The 22,826-nt window shown below is 38.0% G+C and overlaps 1 protein-coding gene and 1 pseudogene across 2 annotated transcripts in view; both read left to right on the top strand.

Moving 5' to 3' along the window:
- The window catches only part of LOC144020341 (uncharacterized), a 62,456-nt pseudogene extending 56,271 nt beyond the window's left edge, over positions 1–6,185 (top strand). The window contains exons 80-88 of the transcript XR_013283855.1: positions 80–169; positions 547–636; positions 934–1,017; positions 1,393–1,537; positions 1,630–1,751; positions 2,866–2,958; positions 5,134–5,217; positions 5,592–5,742; positions 5,966–6,185. The product of XR_013283855.1 is annotated as an uncharacterized LOC144020341 (transcript). The remainder of the gene's footprint in view (positions 1–79; positions 170–546; positions 637–933; positions 1,018–1,392; positions 1,538–1,629; positions 1,752–2,865; positions 2,959–5,133; positions 5,218–5,591; positions 5,743–5,965) is intronic.
- A 2,761-nt stretch (positions 6,186–8,946) lies between these two features.
- LOC144020849 (cAMP-dependent protein kinase catalytic subunit alpha) lies at positions 8,947–22,348 on the top strand. The gene is made up of 11 exons (XM_077524706.1): positions 8,947–9,657; positions 11,990–12,051; positions 14,066–14,194; positions 16,007–16,105; positions 16,534–16,616; positions 16,695–16,821; positions 17,253–17,348; positions 18,388–18,510; positions 19,134–19,193; positions 19,278–19,382; positions 19,465–22,348. Exons 1-11 carry the CDS (start codon positions 9,612–9,614, stop codon positions 19,588–19,590), a joined length of 1,056 nt encoding a protein of 351 aa, XP_077380832.1. The 5' UTR covers positions 8,947–9,611; the 3' UTR covers positions 19,591–22,348.
- The last annotated feature ends 478 nt before the right edge of the window (positions 22,349–22,826 follow it).

The following is a 22,826-nucleotide window of genomic DNA, read 5'->3' on the forward strand; positions in this document are numbered from 1 at the left end:
ATCACATTTCACAGATAAACAAGACAAAACAAATTGAACATTTCTGTTAGATGAACAAAAACTGCTTGTCTATTTGTAGAGACGCCTTGTGTGAAATTCTACCATCCCGCGAGGAAAGCTGGTCAGCTGCTCAAACTTTGTACAAAAGATGAATGCATCTGTGCTGAAGGTAAGATAGAAGGCAACTTCCAGTTCACTCGACTGCATCAAGTGAAATTTCTGGAAAAATACACCGAAAGATAATAAATGTATGTACAGATTCATATTTGATATTGAATTCTGGTAACGCTGTTGCATAAAAAACATTTTTGCAAAGCATTGTTCACATACGCCATCTTGTCATGAGCCACTTATGAGTGAACAATAACAGTGACTGATTCAATAGTTTTTCTCCATGTATTTATTTAAATTGCCAGTATATTATATGTTACCAAGCGGCTGTAAGATCCTGCTGGACTGGACAAAAAGAACTCTTGACTTCTAACAGCACTAACACATCATTTTGTCCACTTAAATACTTAAAAACTTTTGTTCCCCTGCACCCAGAGAACTGCAGTTTTCAAAAGAAGGGTCGGATCAGTCATTGGCGCATTGAAAAGTCTTATGAGAGCACCCCGAGCATCAAGACAGACTATGGTAAGATGGTGTACAGCAGGGGTGGCCAAGTTAGGTCCTCAAGAGCCCCTATCCAGCCTATTTTCCATTTTTTTCTCCACTAACACACCTGATTCATGATCAGGTTTGTTCTCAGGCTTCTGCAAAGCTTGATGATTAGCTGATCATTCGATTCAGCTGCGCAGAAGGAGGGAGACATTGAAAACAGGCTGGATAGGGGTCTTCGAGGACCGAACATGGCCACCCATGATTATACATTATATAGATTTCATATGTTGTATTCGAGGATTAACTAATGTGTAACTTGTCTCTCCTCAGCGTACCGCATACAATTGAAAGATTTTAAAGATGACCTGTCAACTGACAGCTATACAGCACAGGTGACCCAAGTCATCAAAACAGGTTGGATTTGAGTTCCATTGACTTCGGAAATATTTTTCTGGTGTTGGGAAGAATCCTAGCATCTCCAAAACCATCACTTTGCAGGAAACAAATAAAAAATGGCACGTTTGTTGAGCCACTAATATTGCATCATCACAGAAAGCAAGCCAGTTTCAACACTTTAAACTGGTCAATAAATTGTAAAATAAACAGACCCACATGCGAACTGGCCAATTGCATAGATTTGTGGAAAAATGTGAAAATTGGACATAGGAGGTATTGGCCTGATACCGTTGATTTATTTATTTATTTATTTTTTCAGAGAATATTGATGCTTTCATACTGGTACTTCTTCCTTCAACATATTTTCTTTCTTCTCCCATGTTGCCATTACAGGAAATAAAGATAAGCGTGCCCAAGGCGAACTGCGCACATTCCTCAGTTATCCACACTGCAGGGAAGCTTTAGATTTGCACGTCGGCAAATCCTATTTAATCATGGGAGCGTCAAGAGAAATTCTCAGAGATGACCAGGGACCAACGTGAGTCTCTGGATGGGTACTCTGTCTGGCATCTTACACCTTTTGTGAGTTGTACTTGAAACATAAAATTGTTTTCACCCGCTTGTCTTCAGGTTCAGCTATATTCTTGGAGAACAAACCTGGATCGAATACTGGCCTACACCTGCAGAGTGTCAAACCCCAAAGCACAGAGAAACTTGCATAGGAATGGAGTTCCTGATCAGGAATCATCAAGGTTTTGGATGCGACCAGTAGTCAAAGTCAAGCATATACAATGAAAATATATTTTCACTATTTTCATCATGCATATACATTCCTATTTTTGTCATGAAATGTGTTAATTATACAGTCAGTTTGATCGGTGATATAATTTAACGGTAGTCTGACGCCATACAACTGATACGTTAGCGGCTCTGTACTCGGTAATGTGCAAAATTTGTTTGTGAGAAAAAAAAAGTATGTTCTTTCAAAGGTTCTTGGGCTTGTAGTTTAACAGTAGTAGTTTAAGATAACAAGCAGCACAACAAACTAGCAGACTAGTTTGCTACGTTACTCACCCTGTCCAGCAAGTTTAGTTACTGTGAGGTCGTAGTTCTTTCTGTTGACGATAGCCCAAAAATCTTATATTTCTGTTTGGCAGTGGTTATTTCGCCGTGACGCCAACTCTCCTGCTAGCATTATTTTGCCATAAACGGCTCTGATTGGTCAATCGCCGGAGCGAGGGATTCTTGGTCTGCCGTAAATCGGCAGCTATTTTACCGTGATTGCTTATAAATATTTCCAAGCATATATGACTAACACAAAATCGCATGTTTAGGTTGCTGCGCGGTCGCAATATGTTCTCTGTCTCGACCGATACGGACATGCCTTGCGAGCATTTAGCTTAGCGGTTAACATCGCCAAAGTCGCAATAACTTCATTACGAAAGACAAGCCTATCAACTGGGGCTGGGTATTGCCAACGTCTATCATGATATAGGGTTCACGATACAGTACATATTGTGATACACATGGATCCCGATACATGGCTTTCACGGCGATATGTATCCTGATATTTTAAATTATTTTACAAACATTTATGAAAGCAAAGCAGTCATAATTATTCACTCCTAATGGACTCTATACAATTGCAGTATTGTACAGAGGCCCACCACTATATATTCCTGCATCAACTCTTTGCGCACACACCGAATATCAAGGGCAACTTTTAATGCAACAAAAAGTCGTTGCATTAACTAGTATGTGACCAAGCAGCTGTAAAAGCCTGCTAGACTGGACAAAAAGAAGGACTGACTTTGAACGCATCATTATGTCCACTTAATATTCTCTTTATTTTCCCCCCACACCCAGTGAACTGCACTCTTCCAAGGCAGGGTCACATCAGTTTTGATGTGCGCACCGACAAGTCTTGTGAGAGTACCCCGACCAGCAAGATAGACTTCGGTAAGAGAATATTGTACAGTATGTTGATTTCATTTGTCGTATTAGATCAGTGGTGTCCAAACTACGGCCCAGGGGGGGGGGGAGTGCTCGCTTTGCTGGACCGCGGTTGACGGCTTCTTTCTTTGGTGGTGGTCCTTATGCATGCCAGATCCGTCGCACCAGCATCTACTGAAACTCAACAGAAGTACCCTCTCCCTCCCACAGCCCCTTGAATCAGTTGGTGCTGGTGTCTGTGGTTCTCACTTTGCTTTATCTATCCTTCCCTCCTTCCTCTCTTTAGTTTTTCCTCTGGTCACTTGAGATCTTAATTTATTAGAAGTATGAGGTTTCTGGGGTTGGCATAAGACTCTGGTTTTGTAACCACGCAGGAGGGGTTTTGTTGGTGCTGGATTTCACTTTGATGGATTGGATGTACTGGCTTCTATGGATCTCACTCTGCCTTATCGATCCTTCCCTCCTTCCTCTCTTTAGTTTTTCCTCTGGGCTCTTGAGATCTCGCTAAATTTGCTGGAATTTAGAGGCTTCCGGGGTTGGCGTAAGACTTTGATTTTGTAATCATGGGGAAGGCAGGAAGTGTTTGGTCGGTGCTGGATTTCACTTTGATTTACCTTTCTTTTCTCTTTTTCTTTTTTTTTCTGACCTTTTCTCTGGTCTCCTGACCATTTAAACCTCACGACTCTGGCAAGATTCTGAAGTACCTGGTTAAGGCGAAGGGTAATGGGATATTTATAAGGTTTTAGGTGAATGAATGAGTATAAATTTATACGTATTTGCACGCACGCACGCGCACGCACGCAAACGCACGCAAACGCACACACGCAAACGCACGCACGCACGCAAACGCACGCACGCAAACGCATGCACACATACACAAAAAAAAAAAAATGATGGTCAAAGTAATAAAGGAGGGTGTCGAAAAACACAGGTGCCATTAAACGTTATTTTAGTTAACAAAAACTAACAAAATAACTACAACTAAAATTCCCAAAATTTTGTAAACAAAATAAAAAAACGACAATGCTTTTTAAAAAACGAAAACTACATTTTATGTTTCCAAAACTAACTATAACTCCTTCGTTTTAGTTTTTGGTAATTAATTTAATGCATGAGCCTTTGGGGATGATTTCAAATGTGATTTTTAGTAGATTATTTTGATAAAAACCGGAATAATGACGATTGAAAGTATGTCACACAGAAGTGACGTCATCTAGCAGCAGCCAATAGAAAAGCACCTTCAGATGACGTCGCTCCCATGGTGTTTTTTAAATATTGTGTAACAAGTAATACACATAAAAAAACTAAAACTAATACTGAAACTAACTAAACTAAAAATAACCATTTATTTCAAAAACTAAAACTAATAAAAACTAACAGAACTCCCCTGAAAACTAATTAAAACTAACAACATTTAAAAAACAAAACTCAAAACAAAATTAAAACTAAAATTAAAACTTCCAAAACTATAATAACCTTACTGCCATATTACAAATAAATTTGTTTATATACTGTAGCATTTTTTCTAAATATGCAAAAGCACAAATGATTTGTACAGTTTTTATGACTAACCACAATTTCTCTTCATAACATTATAAGGCCCTTGCGTAATTCAAAAACAACTAGAACAAAGAAAAAAATAAATCAATAAAATACAATAAATAATACTTAATTTTTCTAGCCTTCTTTGATGCGAAATCATCAATGACATCATCATACGAAATATGTTGTACAACTGTTTGATTGATGCTGATGATGACAAGCCCAGCGAGACGCTCTTGTCACACAGAGGACCTCAACTACGTTTTATAATAAGCTTAATAAGAAACATACTAGAAATTATTTAAAAATCTATATCACATGTAGCTCACAAAATGTCGTTTCCCGCCTGTAGGTGTTGGAAAAAATTAGAATGAGATTTAAATGGAATATGCACCAGCACCAATAGTCGAATTTCTTGAATGGTTGGGTGGAGAAGGCGGTTCTATGTGCTGATAAAGGTGACAAAGCTACCATTTAGGATGGGTTATCATGCTAAAAGCAATCTAAGGACATGTAACTTTTGAAAAATTGTGACTAGATTTTGCCACTTTGAGTGTGACCGATAAATTTTGGACTTTGGCCATAGACGAGATGGAGAGAACGAGTGAGTAAAAGGATAACGTGTAACTCTGTCTTCAGTGTACCGCATACAAATGGAACAAATTGAAACTGGTCTGCCAACTGACATCTATACAGCACGGGTGACCCAAGTCATTAGAGAAGGTGAGATTTGATTTCCAATGACCTTGGAAATATATTTTCTGTCTTGCATATCACTGGTGTCAGGCAAAATCCTTGCATCTTCAAAACCATCACTTTGCAGGAAACAAAAACAAAACTGTATGTTTTTTCGAGCCACTAATGTTGCATTATCATCGAAAGCAAACCAATTTCAATACTGTAAACAGGTCAATAAATTGTAAAAAAATAAATAAATAAATAACAGACCCACATGGGAACTGGCCAATTACAAAGATTTGTAGAACAAAATTAAATTTGGACATAGGAGGTTTTGGCCTGGCACCGACGATATTTTTCAAATAATATTGATGCTCTTATAAACATATTTTCTTTCTTCTCCCATGTTGCCATTATAGGAAATATAGATACAGGTGCCCAAGGTAAACTGCGCGCATTCCTCAGTTACCCTCACTGCAGGAATGCTTTAGGAATGGACAAAGGCACATCTTATTTAATCATGGGCGCGTCGAAAGATATTCACACTGAAGGAGATGACCAGACACAAACGTGAGTCTCTGGATTTGTACTCTCTGTGCAAGACCCAAGTTGATTTTTTATTTTTATTTTTATTTTTATTTTTATTTTTATTTTTATTTTTATTTTTATTTTTATTTTTATTTTTATTTTTATTTTTATTTTTATTTTTATTTTTATTTTTATTTTTATTTTGCATCACGGCTTTGTAAGGTATACTTGAAACATGACATTGTTTTCACCTGCTTCTCTTCAGGTTCAGCTATATGCTTGAAGAGAACACCTGGATCGAATACTGGCCTACACCTGCCGAGTGTCAAACCCCAGAATACAATCATACTTGCTTAGGAATGGAGTTCCTGATAAAGAGACATGAATATTTTGAATGCTAGCAATAGTCAAAGTCCAGCACATCCAATGAAAATACCTTTTCACTATTCTCATCATGTATTTACAACATGCTAATTGAAAATGGTTATGAATCTCAGCGTCTCTTTTTCACATTTCTAATTAATTAATGCATTAGAAATAGAAAGTGAGTTTGATCAGTGGTAAAATATGCATCACATCAGATTATTTTAAAACTAAACATACTGTAAGTTTGCTGACAGAACTCATAAGTCTGCTGTAAACAGCTGGTCTCCGGATTATTAACGAGGGCGGCCAGAAAGAAGCGCTGTGACAATGAGTCAGCTCATTCACCTCCCCTACCTCCTTGCTTTCCTATATTTCATTCATAAAATGCAGCATCACTCGTCACACCATTTTCACTCTAGCCTAAGGTTGCTAGGCAACAGCAGCAAAAGAGAGAGTGTGAGAGAGGCGGGGTGTGGGGGGCCTTGGAATCAGGGAGAGGGAAACTCTCTTTCACGCATGTACACTGAAAAAAATGGGGATTGATATTTACTTGGAAAAAAAAAACCTAGTTTTTTTTTCACATCCGAAATTGTACGTAAACTCCTTGTAAAATAGAATTTCTGAGTACATCAACCTTTACTATACCTTTTCAATATCACTCCATTTTGCATTTGCAGTATAATTTTTTAATTGAAAGGAATGGTGACTAGTTACACTCTCACTATTTTCCATGATTTCTAATGGGCTCTTTGCACAAATCCACTACTTCCTGAACTCAACACTAGTCCTTCATTTCCTGTCTTTCACGAGTGGACAAGCTGATTAGTCCAGGTGTGCCTGATCTCAGTAACTACAACAACATTGGCCAGACACACCTGGATTAATCAGTTTGTCCACTCATGAAAGACAGGAAACAAAAACATGGTATTCAGTTCAGGAAGTAGTCGAGCTGTGCAAAGAGCCCATACAGGCAAGTACGGACTGACACGGTGGGTTTTTTCCCGCTTGGCCACCGGGGGGCGCTGTTTATTTCGGCCTGCAAGTTCGTTTCACAAACAGCAATTAAAGTGCTTTTGGTAGACGTAGCCAGGCCCTGAGTGACTACTAACTTGGAGTGTTCTGCCTTTTTCCACTTGGTCGGCCTGAATACCTTATGGCCGTTATTTTGTGCAGAGTGGATCATACACATTTTTTAAGCAAACGTCTCTCTCACTTTCTCTCTCTCTCTCTCTCTCTCTCTCTCTCTCTCTCTCTCTCTCTCTCTCTCTCTCTCTCTCTCTCTCTCTCTCTCTCTCTTCAGCAAGCTTATAAGTTTACAACACATTACAGCCATATGGGCGTCCACTAATAACTAAAACTATGATTACACCCCCCCCCCCCAAAAAAAAAAACCAAACAAACAAAACAAAACATGTTCTTATGTGTGAAAAGAGTCGAAATCAGCCGAAAGAAATACATTTTGCCAAGCAGCTAACACGTCAAACGTGCTCTAACTCAAATGTATAAATCATCGCAAAGCCCTGAAGTACATGTTCCTGATGGATACGACAGACTAAGCAACACAAAAACAAACAATATAATGTGTAAATAATGGTCTAATAGCATGTTTGGTTGGTCATGTTTCTACTAGTAATTTAATGTTGTGGTATTTGTATTTATTGGGAGCAGTAGATTACATTGAGGGGAAAAGCCCCCATGCGGCCCCATCTAGTAGGAAGAGATGAATTGCAGGGCTTGACCTGCTTTTTGGGATTTAAAAAAAAAATGTAGTAATTACATTGAATACAAATAGAGAAATAGCTAGTTTTACATGTGACTGAATATACAATAATAATAATAATAATAATAATAATAATAATAATAATAATGATAAAATAGAGGAGCAGAGTCATGAGCCAGGGGTCACCAACATGGTGCCCCCAGCCCGTTTCTAAAAATATCTCATTGTGATTTCTTGAAGACGGGATCATTTTTATCATGCGAATGCTTTGCATAGATTTATAGAAATTGTATTTTAGACCGACACGTTTGAGTTTCCTACCTTGTTAAATCATTGTTGACAATTATTGTGAGAAATGATTAAGATGGTCAGTATCCGTGTCTTCACGTAGAATCGTAGATGAATAGCACAAATGACTGGCACTAACGTGTAATTCAATTTGAATACAATGCAACTTAAGTGGTGGCCCTTTGCTGCCTCGGTTTTTAATAAGGTTAGTGACGTCAACGTGACCTCTGAGTTTTGCAGTCATAACAGCCCTCTGAGGGAAACTACGATGTCACCCACAATCAAAATGTGATTTTGACTTCATACTTAACATTATAATTTCATTTGTTTAAAAAGTACAATATGTGCACTTTGACGATTTGACCACATATTCCCCCTCTACTGAAAAATATCAATTTATCTGACTTTATGATTCAGCTGATTCAGTTTGTGTTTCTTTGAGTAAAATGAGCATTTTCTTTTTTTTATTTTGGAAAATGAGAACATAAATTCCAAATATCAAAAAGATTTTCCTTTAAAAAATAGCCACTGAATTTTTTTCACCTTCGCCTATGAGACGAACACAGTTACAGTAGCCGATGAGACGCTTCCATTTTGGTGGTGGTTGCTGCAGAAACTGTGCTCTCGAGTTCTATCTCACTCCCGCGTCCGTCTGTCATGCTGCGTCCTGCCAAGCTGGCCAGACCGCGCCGCGCGTGAGTTCCATTCTGACCAACATTTCTAAAAATAGCTCGTGTTGACGTCACTCGGCGAAACGTGTGTGAGTCGCTTAGCGGCGGTGGTGGTAGTGGTGGTGGGAGGGGGCTACTGGATGTGGAGCTCGTGCCTGTTTTGGAGGGATTGGAGAGTTGCAGTATCATCAACAGTCAAACGCAAGCCATCACACTCCCAGACATTGTCACGGTCCACCGTTCTGCACACCAGGTCAGCGACGGAGGAAAATATCGGTGACGTTACCCGCATCCCACCCACCACCCCACCTCAGTTTAGTTGGGCGGTGGCACACTGCTGATGGATGGCTGAAGACCAATCACAGCGCAGAGTCCGACGACGCGCAAGTGTGTTGACCAATGGGGAGCCGCGAGATCCAGCAGTCAATCAAGTCGGATTCGGTTGAGTGGGCGGGACGTTAACTGGGCTGGAGTTCCGTCATCCAGCTCATCTCCGGGGCTACAGGGGGGCAATGTTGATTTGGGCGAATTCCCGTCGCTGTAGGTGGATAGTAGATTTTAAAAAACCTCAGGTTGCGAGCACGAAGTTTTTCGACTGACTACACCGCATCACGTTGCTTTTTTTTTTCTTCTTTTTGGTGGGGGGAGACTGGGGTGACGGTGGGAATTCAAGGGGGCCTCCTCGCAAGGAGCTAGAGGAGAAGACTGGCTCCTCCGCGCCCCGGGATTGTGGCTCAGTATCGGCGAGCATCAGCAGCCTGCTCAAGATCAACACCTTGTTTGGATTGAGGAAATACTGTCTTGTCCTAATCGACCTGCTTGGCGGAGCGCGAGAGCGACTGATCGCCCGTTGACAGGTTGTCATCATGGGCAACGCGCCCACGGCCAGGAAGGGCAGCGAGATGGAAAGCGGTGAGTAGAGCAACGCGGCACGCTTCACACCTGAGCATCACCTGACCGGCGACAGCCTTCCCATCAGCGTTTAGAGGCCTTAAGATTGATCTAAGAGCCACATCAAACTTTGCTAATATGTATAGCCAGATGTGCAATCTGAGCTGTACATTATGTAAGTTGTGTAGTAGTATGTTGATGACGTGGTTTGTGTTCGCAATGTTGTGCATTGCATTATAACAGTCCTTATATTCAAGTTTTGCACCTATTGCAAATTAGGTAATGAAACTACCAGTGTGGTGCACAGCAGTTCAAGTGCCAACCACAGTAGTAAAACATCTTTCGAAATCACAGGTGTCTAACTCAAGGTGCGTGGCCCGTGAAAGCAAATCATGTGCCGATTTTGTGTAACTTGTCATCACTTTGAATAACAGTTATTGAAAGCATTTAGTCATCAACCCCCCCCCCCCTTTTTTTTTTTTTTTTTTAAATAATAAATTGAGCAATATTTAAAGGGGAAGTCTCACTCAACAGTAACTAATGGGTGCGAGTGACGACCTGTCACATCAGTCCCAAACATGTTGCAGAGTATTAAAATTAACAAGCCAATTTATCTTTGTCAAAGTTACGATTACACACAAAAATGGGAACACCAGGTATTTATCAAACTTTAAAATGTATGCGCCGTTTCCCTATCCTCAAAATGTTACTCGTACACTTTCAGCAGCAAAATCCACCTGTTTTGTTTTTAATCCATCTCAGGGAGCGGCCATATTACCTCTTGCGTAAAATGACATCACAGTTATTTTGGGCTCAGGTAGCGACCAATCACAGTTCAGCTTTAGAAAACAGGTGAGGCATAGCTGTTCATTGCCTAATCCCTGAGCAACGGTGATGTCATTTTCAGTCGACAGCAAGTGGCAAAATGGCTGCCCCCTTAGATGGATAAAAAAAAAAAAAAAAAGTGTATTTTGCTGTTTGATTCATATTCTACAAATGCAACTTTAATCAGAATACTGTGTTATACTACTGAGACTGCACAGAACATATAATTGTAAAGATTTATTTATTTATTTTTTCTTTTTTTTGGAGGGGGGGTTAACTTCCTCTTTTAAAGGTGCATTGTAGAGTTTGTCACTTTTTTTTTTTTTTTAAACTCTGTGACAAACATGCATGGTCCGCTTGCTAGCCTACGTGTGCTTGAATAAATTTATTTTTTTGTATTCTTCAGCTTTCTTGGAGACTATGCTTTTTTTGTGATTGTGCTCGAAGTTTTTTTGTTTTTTTGTTTTTTCAGTTTCCATCCTAATTGTGTCGTACACTCACCAACACAACACTACATGCCTGGCTTAAGGCCTCCACTTTTCTCCGGGTACTCCGACGTCCTTCACATTCCAAAAACATGCCTCCAGGTTACCTGAAAACTCTAAATTATCCAGGGGTTCTTTGTCTACAAGTGCCCTGCGATTGGCTGGTGACCAGAATGTACCCTCTCAACACTAGTAAGCAGAAGTTGGAGATAAAATAAATGGATGGAATGGCCCTAAAGGAAACCATAACTACAATGCGTGCGACACAAATAAATTTAACAGCCATGTTCTAATTATATATTTCTCATTAAAATAAATTCCACTCTCATTGTAAACACCAACATGTTAATATTCCCCATTTTTGTCACTTATTTGATTTTGCAAGTGTATATAATCTTGCACCTGGTGACTATGCGCATACAGTGCATGTCTCAGTGGTTAAAGCCCAACACAATTTACTGCTGTACATTTCCAACTACAAGATCCCAGAATATTGACATCTCGAAGTGCACCAAAACACAAATTAAATCAATGTGTGTTGATGTTTATTGGAGTATGTTGAGAAACTTGTTTGGGAAATGCAAATAAACCTTAGTCTGACTGATTGATTGCTATTGCATTGTTAGGTGTTTACTTGGCTAAGCTCACCCTCCTCAATTGCATGAAATAAATTTTAGGTCTAAATATGTTTTTTTAATGGAAATAGCACACGGCTGATTTGTGACATGAAAATTTGTTCTGTTCACTATGGTACTTTGAGCAGATATTTGATTTGATGGTTTATTGCGTTGCTCAAGAGCACAGAGATAATGTAAAGCCCAGTGCCATCAAACTATACTACTCGGCAATCAGTATGAGGGAATGGAGAAGATGAGAACGAGCACTAACATTTTGAATGTAATATTAATATGTTGCAGTATTATGCGTGCTATGACGTTATTATTACAGTAGTATGCTTATTTAGTATGTTTACTTTTTTTTTTTTTTTTTTACTTAATAGAATAAATACTGTAAAATAAATAAAGCATTGTTGTCTTTTACAGTCAAGGAGTTCCTTGCTAAAGCCAAAGAGGACTTCCTGAAGAAGTGGGAGAGCCCTGAACAGGTGAGAGAAAATCGCTATACAGCACATCTAGAAGTGGTCCCGGATGCAAGATGAAATTTATTTGTTTGTTCATGTATTTTCCATTTCAGCGGGTCAATATGTGTCTCATGTTGTCTTATCAAGTAGCTCAAAGGCTCGGGATGTAACGATATCCAAACATCATCATATTGTCACGATATGAAGGTCACGATACGATAATTATCACAATATTGCGGGGAGGTTGGTGAAACAAAAAAAGGTCACAACATTGTAAGAAAAAAAAAGCTCATACTAAAAAAGGCAAAATTGTGCTTTTGTACATTACAACATTACAATAACACTTAACATCGAGGCACTTACTTGCTAATGCAAGCAGACATTGAGTTCCTCCACATATTGACTCGGTTTATAGACATATAAGGGCCAAAACATGCCTCGTGAAAATTAAATTGCACTAAATAACTAGCCACCAGAGGGTGCTAGAACTGCACAAATGGAAATCAACCTGACTCTTTTAACAGATGTGATGCTTTTAATATCGTGAAATGACGACGACGATATATTGTGGCAGTTTTAATATTGTAATGTCACAATATTGCCATTATCGTTACATCCCTATCAGTGGCATATGCTTAAAACTTTGTTTTTTGCTTTTAAAACATGTTACATTACCTTAATTATAATTCTGCATCACAATTGTGGCCAAAGAATAATCGTCAGGATGTTCTTTCAGACTGATAACAGTGCGAATACCTAACTTTGAATAATCACCATTACTAATACCACTAGTACATAAAATCCCCACCGCAAAAAAACAAAACATCTTAAAAGCCAGACTGACATTGTGAAACACTTGTATGAGTCCTCCACAAAATCACTCTGGGATTGCTCCAATGTGCATTGCTCGGGAATGGTGGGACGTTCAATACAATACTTCAAACTGATTGGGTGATGTGCCTGCTTACCAAATTTTTGTTTTAACCAATCACAGCAACAGATGAAAAATGTTGTCGTCGTCTTCGTAGCTACAAAAAAAAAAAAAAAAAACTCGTCTCAGTATTTACTAATCCCTACTTGTCAGATATTGCACATTTTGGCGCTGCAAATAGTAAATCCTTGTTGTGGCGGTTGCCACAGGCTAAACTAGCAAGCTAGCTGGTGAAATGGTTATTTTATGTGTTGCCGTGAGAGGTGGTAGCAAACTACCGACCTATGTCACACTTTAGTAGCCATGACTACTACCACTTCTTCTTCTTCTTCTTCCATTTTACCTTATTCTTATTCATTTTCTTCTATTTCTTATTGTACTTTCTTTTGGCAGGTGCTAAAAAGGTTTGGTGTATTACTGCCACCTTCTGAAATTGAACGTGTGTGACAATATTCAATGATTCAATACTGAATATTCAATGATTTGATGATTAAATTCCAAAAATTCTGCTCTGCTGTTCATTTTTTACGGCCAATACTTATCTTAATTTGAGTTACTACCAATTCATTTTAAACTAAAAAGAAAATCTTTTTCTATAATTGGAAGTAGAAGTTTAGAACTTGTTTTCTGCCGTCAACAACATGGTTAGGGAACGGGGATTATGGGAGGAAGACCAATCGCTACTGTTCTTGGTTTTTGTACAAACAAAATTACTAATTATACTCTAGTATGACTTACATATATATTTTTTCTTGTTCATGATGCATTTTTTTCACTGGTGCGACTTCAATGCCCTCAGCGACTTATAGTCCGAAAAATACTGTATAGTCTGCTCTGATAATTCTTGTACATTGAAATGGTTGACTAAAATAAAAATAGTTATACATTGTGCCATGCTACATTAATGCTGCTAAATGATTACAAATTGTGGTATGAGACATAGTTTAATAAAATGTTCAGTAATCCATATTTTGTAAAAGTTGTTGCTGTCTGCTAAAAGTGTCGACCCCATCATATACTTGTAGATGAGAAAATGGAAGTTCCCTGACAAACCTTCTTCATCGAAAAACGAACCAAACTGACGGCTTTGTGTTTGTGTTCTTTCAGAACACTGCATGCCTGGAGCAGTTTGAGAGGTTGAAAACTCTGGGCACGGGCTCATTTGGTCGTGTTATGCTGGTGAGGCACAGAGAAACGGGACAGCACTACGCCATGAAGATCCTCAACAAGCAGAAGGTCAGTCGGGGCCGGAGGTCAAGGTACACGCTGTGCCACAATGCCAGTTTACAAACAGGTGATGTTGTGTTTGGAAGCGCACAGAAAACATTGCAATGTAATTAAGCAATGTGGGTCCCAAGGGTTCTACATTATCGCCCTACACACTATTGGACCACCATGAGCCAAACCATCGCTGCCGTTGGACTGATACAGTTGTGTTTCAAACTACATAACCTTGGGGTATGTAAACTTATCAGCACAACTGAAAATGTACAAAAGTTAAACGTCACTTATGCTATGAATCATCACCAAATGTATGCACATGCACACATCTACTTATGTCAATTTCATCCTCTGAAATGATCAAAACAATTGCCACCGTATTTTGGATTTTATGGGCATTAAGCCTTTTTCTCACTCATAAATTTACATACCCCTAATGTATGTACACAAACTTTAAAGCAAAACTTAACCTCATATTGTATGTCACAATTTGGTCAATTTAATATTTTTTCAAAAAGCTATCCTATTAGTCAGTCCACATACATGTGTGTTATTTATTACAAATTATTTACCTTGAGCATTTGAAAATGGCTTTCTTTCTTTGACGATGGAATGTAAATAATTGAGCAAATATGCGGTTTTTGGGGTCTTCTGAACAGTGATGATCTTGGAGGTACAAGGATTATGACGATAAAATGTTTGTTTCATATTTGTTTCGTATTTTATTCTGTATTATTTCAGTCTTTAATAACGAAATGATTACTTCTCTATCGTTACTTTTTTGCATGTTTTTTTCTTGCGGGCACGAGGTTTCATTATAAAATCTAATTGAATATTTACAGTAATATTGGGCAATCTATGACCAATAATACTGTAAGGTTTGCAGAATGTTCAGATGGGCCATTGGTTTGCAAATACGCAAATATATAGCAGGTGGCAGCAGAGTATGAGCAATCAGCCAAGGCCATGATGCAGACAATTCTTTTTGCCAGTGTCCATTCAGTGTTCAGCATCGGATGTCACTTTTAAATATGACACACCATAAGCCATGACTTAAGTTAGGTCATCGATATTATTGACCTCGACAGTATCGATACCGGATCAATACTGGCACTAAAATATCGATCTAATTAGTTTAATTTCAGTTTGGCTCAACTTTGTAGTAGATTGCATGAACACATACAGTATTGTACTCAAAAAATATTCTTTTGTTTGTTTGGTTTTATATTTGTTGTTGTTCACTACAATTACATAAAATGTCACAATTATTTAACTACAAGTTACTACTTAATAATTACTAGTAATACTACTACTGTTCTTACGACTACTACTACTACTACTATTACTATTATTACTAGTAATTAATAGGTAATTAATAGGTAATTACTTTGTAATTTTCACAGTTTCTTTGTTTCCTTCATTAGCATTCAGCTATTAGCATTCCCACGCAATTTCTCCAGAAATTGCTTAGTCTAGTTATTATTATTATTATTATTATTATTATTATTATTATTATTATTATTATTATTATTATTATTATTATCATTATTATTATTATCATTATTATATTTGTACTAACCAGCGATTCAACACAAGTTTGTAACTGTGGTGTCTCAGTTTGATCACTACAAACAAACAAAGAAACAAACAGGGAAGAAGGCAGCTTGCTCCACACAAGCTTAAAACCTTTAAAATTCCACACAGAAAGGCCGGAGCCCCAAATTCATAACTGCAAAGCAGATGTACTCTTATTCATTGTTAAATAATTGGGGGGAACACTCGTTTCACAAGTAGGCTATTTAACTTTGCACTTTCTCCCAATTTCAGGTGGTGAAGCTCAAGCAGATAGAACACACTCTGAATGAAAAGCGAATTCTCCAGGCCGTCAACTTCCCTTTTCTTGTACGGTTAGAGTACTCGTTCAAGGTAAGGCGATTCTGATTGTCTGCGTTTATTGACACAGTCGTGTATTGTTGTCATGTGGGAACACCTCGACAGCAGGCCTGTTTGACGCTGTACCTGTTCCCCAGCTGGCCATTCTCCACTTAAGGCTTTATCCATTTAAGCTGTTTGGATGAACCTTAAATGCCCCAGGACTGAATACTTTGATGCTTCAGATAAACCTATTAACAGCAGGTTGCCCCAGTGTCTGGTTTTTATGTCTCCCTGACATTTCACACAAATAAGTGGCATATAGAATGAGCCTGTTTGTAGATTGCAAATACATTTCAAACCATGATATTGTTATTCGTTATGCACAATTTTGGCCTTTTTTTTTATTTTGATGATATAGAAAGTAGTTCTGGATTTATTTGTATTAGCAGGTCGTGTTTCACTCTCCCTCCTCTCTACAGGACAACACTAACCTCTACATGGTGATGGAGTATGTGCCAGGTGGAGAGATGTTCTCTCATCTACGGAGAATTGGCAGATTTAGGTTAGTTAGCATTTTGGGGGGAGGGGCTTTGCCTATGGAAAATTGTTAATCTGCACATTTGTGCTCCTGTGTTTGCAGTGAGCCTCATGCTCGGTTCTACGCTGCTCAAATAGTTCTGACCTTCGAGTACCTGCATGCTTTGGACTTGATCTACAGAGATCTGAAGCCGGAAAATCTTCTCATAGATCAACAGGGCTACATACAGGTACATTTACCCCGGTACTATGATGACGTGTTACAGACAGTATATCACTTATTTCTGAGTTGGGACAAAACATGTCAATAAAATCAATATTAATCAATAAATACATTAAAAAATAAATAAATAAATAAAAGTTAAATCTGAAGGAATTGTATGTTTTTTTTTGTCTTCCATTTTTGCCTTTTTGTGTGAATTTGTTTGATTGTCTGGTCTGCAATCAGGATGTCTATGTTATTCAACCTGTACTCTGCAAGAGGTCACAGTATTGAGCCTAAAGGTTTTATATAAACTTCACAAGTTATCCATGAAAGACAAGTCCTACATTATAAATCACAGCTAAATAATAAGCTACTTAAATGCCAGTGAGGATAATCCAAAGATAGATAGATAGATACTCAAACTGAATTGGGTCATTGGTCTTTTTTTCCTCACAGGTGACAGATTTTGGCTTTGCCAAACGTGTAAAGGGCAGGACCTGGACACTGTGTGGCACCCCAGAATATCTGGCCCCTGAAATCATCCTTAGCAAGGTAAACCTTTGTTTTCCTCTTTTTACATCTTTTATATCAACTAATATTGGAACTTCTGGCTATATTACACTTTTTTTTTTAATCAATGTCCTAAACCGTTCAAATAGATTCATTGTGACATAAAAAACAATGTAATCAATGTCATAAACCGTTCAAATAGATTAATTGTGACAGCACACCCGCGACCCTTGTGAGGAATAAGCGGTCAAGAAAATGGATGGATGGTTGGTGACATAAAAACCAATGTGTCCTTGTCACTCAAATGGTGGTCAAGCTATTATTATTTAGAAGAATAAGAAATATGTAATGATGTTAATCAAGTCGTGTTTTTCAGCATGGCATGAAACAATATGCTGAGGCTGTGAATTTAAGTCAGTGGTGTCCAAACTTTGGCCTGGGGGCCACTTGCAGCTCACCATCCATCCATATTTCCGCGGCCTGCAGCTTTTTGTACTGTTGATGGACACTACCTGTACTACAAATTAATTAATTGTACATTCTGTACAGCTTTTCTAGATATGAAAAGATACAGTTTATCTATTTACATTTCAAATGGTAACATCACAGTATGGCGAATAATTTATCATTCATTTTTAGAAACAAAAAGTTTTCTTGTGCCTTTTGCTAGTGTCAATTTCCGAATTGTCACTTTAATTCAAATAAAGTCATCTTTATTCACACAGCTCTTTCAAAACAGCTGCATCATTAAGTAACTGCTTTAAAAATGGCCACTACACTACATATTGGTACTGAATATAAAGGTGGGAGTCGGCTGCTGATTTAATGCAGGGGTGGCTCTCTTCTAATGGGATAAACGGCCAGATCACACCAATATTTTTGGAAAAAATAAAAAAATAAAAAATACAACTATTTGCCTCATCACATTTTCCAATACATTTTCTCAAAGTAACTGCAATACACAAACAATATACAATTGCTTGAGTGACTGATTTTGGTGTTTTTAATAAATTCAAGTTGAAAATGTTGATACTTAGCTTGTTTATGAGATGCCTCATGACCATGTTGTCATCCCAATTAGGGATATAACAAGGCAGTGGACTGGTGGGCGCTGGGCGTACTGGTCTATGAGATGGCTGCCGGGTACCCACCTTTCTTTGCTGACCAGCCTATTCAGATCTATGAGAAGATTGTATCGGGGAAGGTATGAGTCACTGTCCAACTGACATATATTCATCACTGTCAGCTGATAACTGTGTCGTAGAAATTGCTATTTGAGCTATTAAAAAACAAAAACAAAACCTCTGCAGGTATACAACAATGTGTTTCGGTGGGGTGGTGGGTGGGAGTGGCTAATGGTTTAATGGATATAAATTAGCATTATTATTATTATTTTTATTATGAAGTCCAACCTTTACTTCAGTTTGCACATTACGAGGGTCTCGGAACGTATCACCAGCAAAAACTGAGGGAAAACAACTTTCAGTTTCGCTCTTCTTTCAAATTTACACCGTCTCAAACTGAATAAGCATGCTGCCATCTAGTGTTCAAAAGTAGTATTACAGGTCACCCAACATAATCAAGTCATGACTGTTTTGGCCAATATGACAATAAGTGCTTTTTATCCCATCATTGTGTCATTATTATTTTTTAAATAAATATATAAACATATTTATTTTATTCGTTTTATTTATTATTTTTAATTCATATTTTTGCTGTGTGCAAGTGAGGCACAGAACTTTAGAGGGTGAAGATCAATCTTGGTCAACTTTAGAAAGACAAATTGTGATGGCTTGAGAACAGCAAGCACTTTGTTATCTGCCTTAGGTGCGTTTCCCGTCTCACTTCAGCTCTGACCTGAAGGATCTCCTGAGGAATCTGCTACAGGTTGAAAAACATTGCAGCTCATGCACTTGTGTGTTTTGTTTTGGTTTTTTTCCTAACGGATGAATGTATTGGTCTGATTCTCAGGTTGATCTCACTAAACGCTACGGGAACCTGAAGAACGGGGTCAATGACATTAAGGGACACAAGTGGTTTTCAACTACTGATTGGATCGCCATTTACCAGAAAAAAGTATGTACGTTTTCCCTGTTTTGCATCTTTCTGAGTGCGGATGCAAGCAAGTTGTAATTTTTTTTTTTTGGTCCACCAACAGGTGGAAGCTCCATTCGTCCCCAAGTTCAAGGGGCCGGGCGACACCAGCAACTTTGACGACTACGAGGAGGAGGAGATCCGCATTTCCTTCAATGAGAAATGTGGCAAGGAGTTTGCTGAGTTCTAGAGGAAGTGAATGAGGGAGAGCGTCGATTAGGAAGCCGGGGGAGTCGGAGCTAGGCTGGTCAAGTGGGGAGCGAGCCGTCTCCCGTCACAATCACAAGCACCAGCTGCAAAAAGAGAGCAAAGGGATCGAGCGAGCAGACTGATAACCAGCAGTGTTGCCTTTTTCTGTTCTCTTTTCTTTCTGTCTCATTTATGGATCCCTTTATAATGAAGGTGTGCTTCAGATTCAAAGGGTGTTTAGAATCTCTTCTACAGTTTCCTCCCTGCTGGTATGGTTTCATCCTTCACGTTTGCAGCCCAAGAGAGGCAGATGCATTTGTTAGAATCAACGAGTTCATCTGTTGCTCATGCGTGAGGACTGCTGCAACCGGACCAGCTCAAGACTGCACTGAATTCGAAATTCACAAATTGGCTGGTTTGCTCAAATAAGACATGTCACACATGATACACATTCGACTTGAAAGGCTTTCTTTTTTTTTTTTTGATAAATTGTGTGTGTCAGTATTTAGTCTCATTACCGACTTGGAAAATTCACAACACCCATTTTAAATGTTTAAATGTGTCTCGGTGAAATCATGTCACGCTAACTAACACAAAGACGCGGACAAGCTCAGTTTGGTGAAGGAACATACATAATGGTATCTCAGGTTTGAACATATCACTTGGTGGGGAACATTTAATTAACATAGCCAACATGGGAATGGGAAATGCCAAGTTCTTGTCAGAATTCAAAAGGAACAAAAGGGAATTTTTGGATATTTGATTCGTGTCTTCCACACGTTTGCCCTTCCATTTGGTTTTTGTGGACAAAAGTTGTGTCACCTGCGTTCAGATCGCACCTGCTCTGCATGTTTTTACCCTGAAAGGGACCATCGGAGGCAAACTGCTTCTGTATTATCAGAGCATTTTGATATGTCATTGATGCTGGTCTTATTTCTGTGTGTATGTGTTTATTTATTTATTTATTTATTTTAAATATCCTACAACTCAGTTTGAGCCATCACTTTTTTTTAAAAATGTTTTATTCCATGGAATAATGATGATGTTTTTTTTTTTTTTTTTAAATTGAACAATCATTGAAGTGGCCAGGAAAAGGGAGAGCAACGGCAGCTCACCGTTGGAGAGGCTAACATGGTTCTTAGTGCACTGTACACGTGGTCAGTAACTCCTTTCAGTATGACGGCAAATGTTTTGACAACAAAATTTAACCATTTTAAAACAAAACAACCATCAAAGCCTTTTAGTGTGATTTTATAGCTCCTGTACATTTTGATGCACCATTTAGGGAAACCGGAGCTTGATGTCATACTTTTTACATCTTTTTGGAATCAGTACATCATATATACAAAACAAAATGTGTACCATATGAAATTACCAGGTATATATTTTGTATTCATGTCATTTTCATATTTTGTGTCAGTGCAGCATTATCAATCAATGATAGAGTCTGAACGTGACACGTACCTCCACCATCTGGTAAGTTGTCTCACTCTATGGGGTCAGATGTCACATTGTATTTGGTCATAAAACGAGGACGAAATTATTGTTTTTTACTTGAAAGTACATTTTCATAATTGAGCTTGAAAAATGTGTTGAACATAAGTGATTTTACAAGTCCTTTGGAACTGCTGGCATGTAAATCATGGCTCTCAGCCTAATTTTTACTTGCACCCTCTGGTGAAGAAGATAATTGTAATGTGACAACTTTAACCCGTATGACAACAAGCTCTGATCACCCTTAGCTTGTCAATATTTTTGTTGAATTTCACACAAAAAGTTGTGTGCTATAAGGCACTTCATCTGCAGCAGTTTCATTTGTTCTTTTTCTTTTTTTTTTAAATGAATTTGACAATGAATGCGGAGGTGAAATGAAGGGGGTGATTGGTGGTGTAGTTCACATACTGACTTTCATACTGGTGTGGCCCTGTGATGACTTCATTCACAGTCTTGGCCCCAGGATTCCTTTCAATGTCTGCATGATGACTCAAGTGAAGTGGAACCAGGTTTAGTGCAAGAGATTTTGATTAAAGACATTTATTTAAGAACTGATTAAGCTCAAACTAATATAAACTACACAAATTTAGTACACTTTTTTTTTTTTTTACTAATTTCTATGACTTTCATGCAACATGAACTATTTTCTTTCTGTATGTATTCATTTATGTATCTCTCCCTGAAATGAGATGATCCATCAAACGGAGTTTATCCAAATGAAATGACCGAGGCTTATCTAGCGATACACTAAAACAATTGCTCACTTATTTGAGCATTTGAGCAGTGCTTTTTTTTTTTCCAAAGAGAGAAGGAATTATTGACTAATCAGTCTGATGTCAAATTCGCATCAGCAATCAATCATTTCTTTTTTTTAAATTTATTTTTTTTAAATGTATTGTAACCCACTTGTTAAGGCATCACACGTTCTGTATCCCATCAATGTCGAATTCAGTGTGGACAACACGAAGTTTCAACTTATGTACGGTCCAACAATATTGTGTCTGATCGATGTTTCTGCTGTGACACTTCTCTTCAAATCCGGCACAATGCTGGTATGTTGTCACACCTTTTTGGGGAAATGAGAGATTGGAGTGAACCATGTTAACCCTCGCCACTATCCACACATATACAGCATAAGACGCGCACGCACACACACACAAACACACAGAGCAAAGAGAACTCATGGCAACAGTGACAAAAAAAATGTGAGTGTAATATTTTACAACCTGAATATCATTCCAATAAAGTTTTACTTGTAAAATTATCCTGAAAGGCCTTTTCTTTCCAAAGTGGATTTGTTACTTCTTTAATGTTAACATACAAATAATGTTATTGTACTTAAGTGTACTTTTACTATACTACTATTTTCTACTTGAGTATTTTTCAGACAACTTTTTATTTATACTCCCATTGCTAATGGATGTCATTTTAATAAGACTGGTTTTAATTGTTTTGTCCATGACAGATTTCATTGTATTTTTATTATATTTGTAGTTATAACAACTTGAGGGGTATGCAGACACAGGAAAGCCCCCCCCCCAAAAAATAAAAAATAAATAAAAAATTGCCAACCATTTTCTTTATGAGGTTTTGACATGATGCCAGTAATATTACAGCAGGTGATCAGCTGAAAGGGATATTGAGTAGTGTTTTTTGATTTTCCAACATTCATTCATTGTTCTATTATTGCATCAACAACCTTTTAATTTTTTTTTTATTTTTATTTTTTATTTTTTATTTTTT

Source organism: Festucalex cinctus, chromosome 6 (genome assembly GCF_051991245.1).
Source record: "Festucalex cinctus isolate MCC-2025b chromosome 6, RoL_Fcin_1.0, whole genome shotgun sequence".
NCBI classification, from domain to species: Eukaryota; Metazoa; Chordata; class Actinopteri; order Syngnathiformes; family Syngnathidae; genus Festucalex; species Festucalex cinctus.

Bases quoted from the DNA above. Each gene is read 5' to 3' on its own strand.
- LOC144020849 (XM_077524706.1), top strand. From the start codon at position 9,612: ATGGGCAACGCGCCCACGGCCAGGAAGGGCAGCGAGATGGAAAGCG. The intron at 12,052-14,065 runs GTGAGAGAAAAT...GTGTTCTTTCAG, and splicing joins AGTGGGAGAGCCCTGAACAG to AACACTGCATGCCTGGAGCA. The intron at 14,195-16,006 runs GTCAGTCGGGGC...TCCCAATTTCAG, and splicing joins AGATCCTCAACAAGCAGAAG to GTGGTGAAGCTCAAGCAGAT.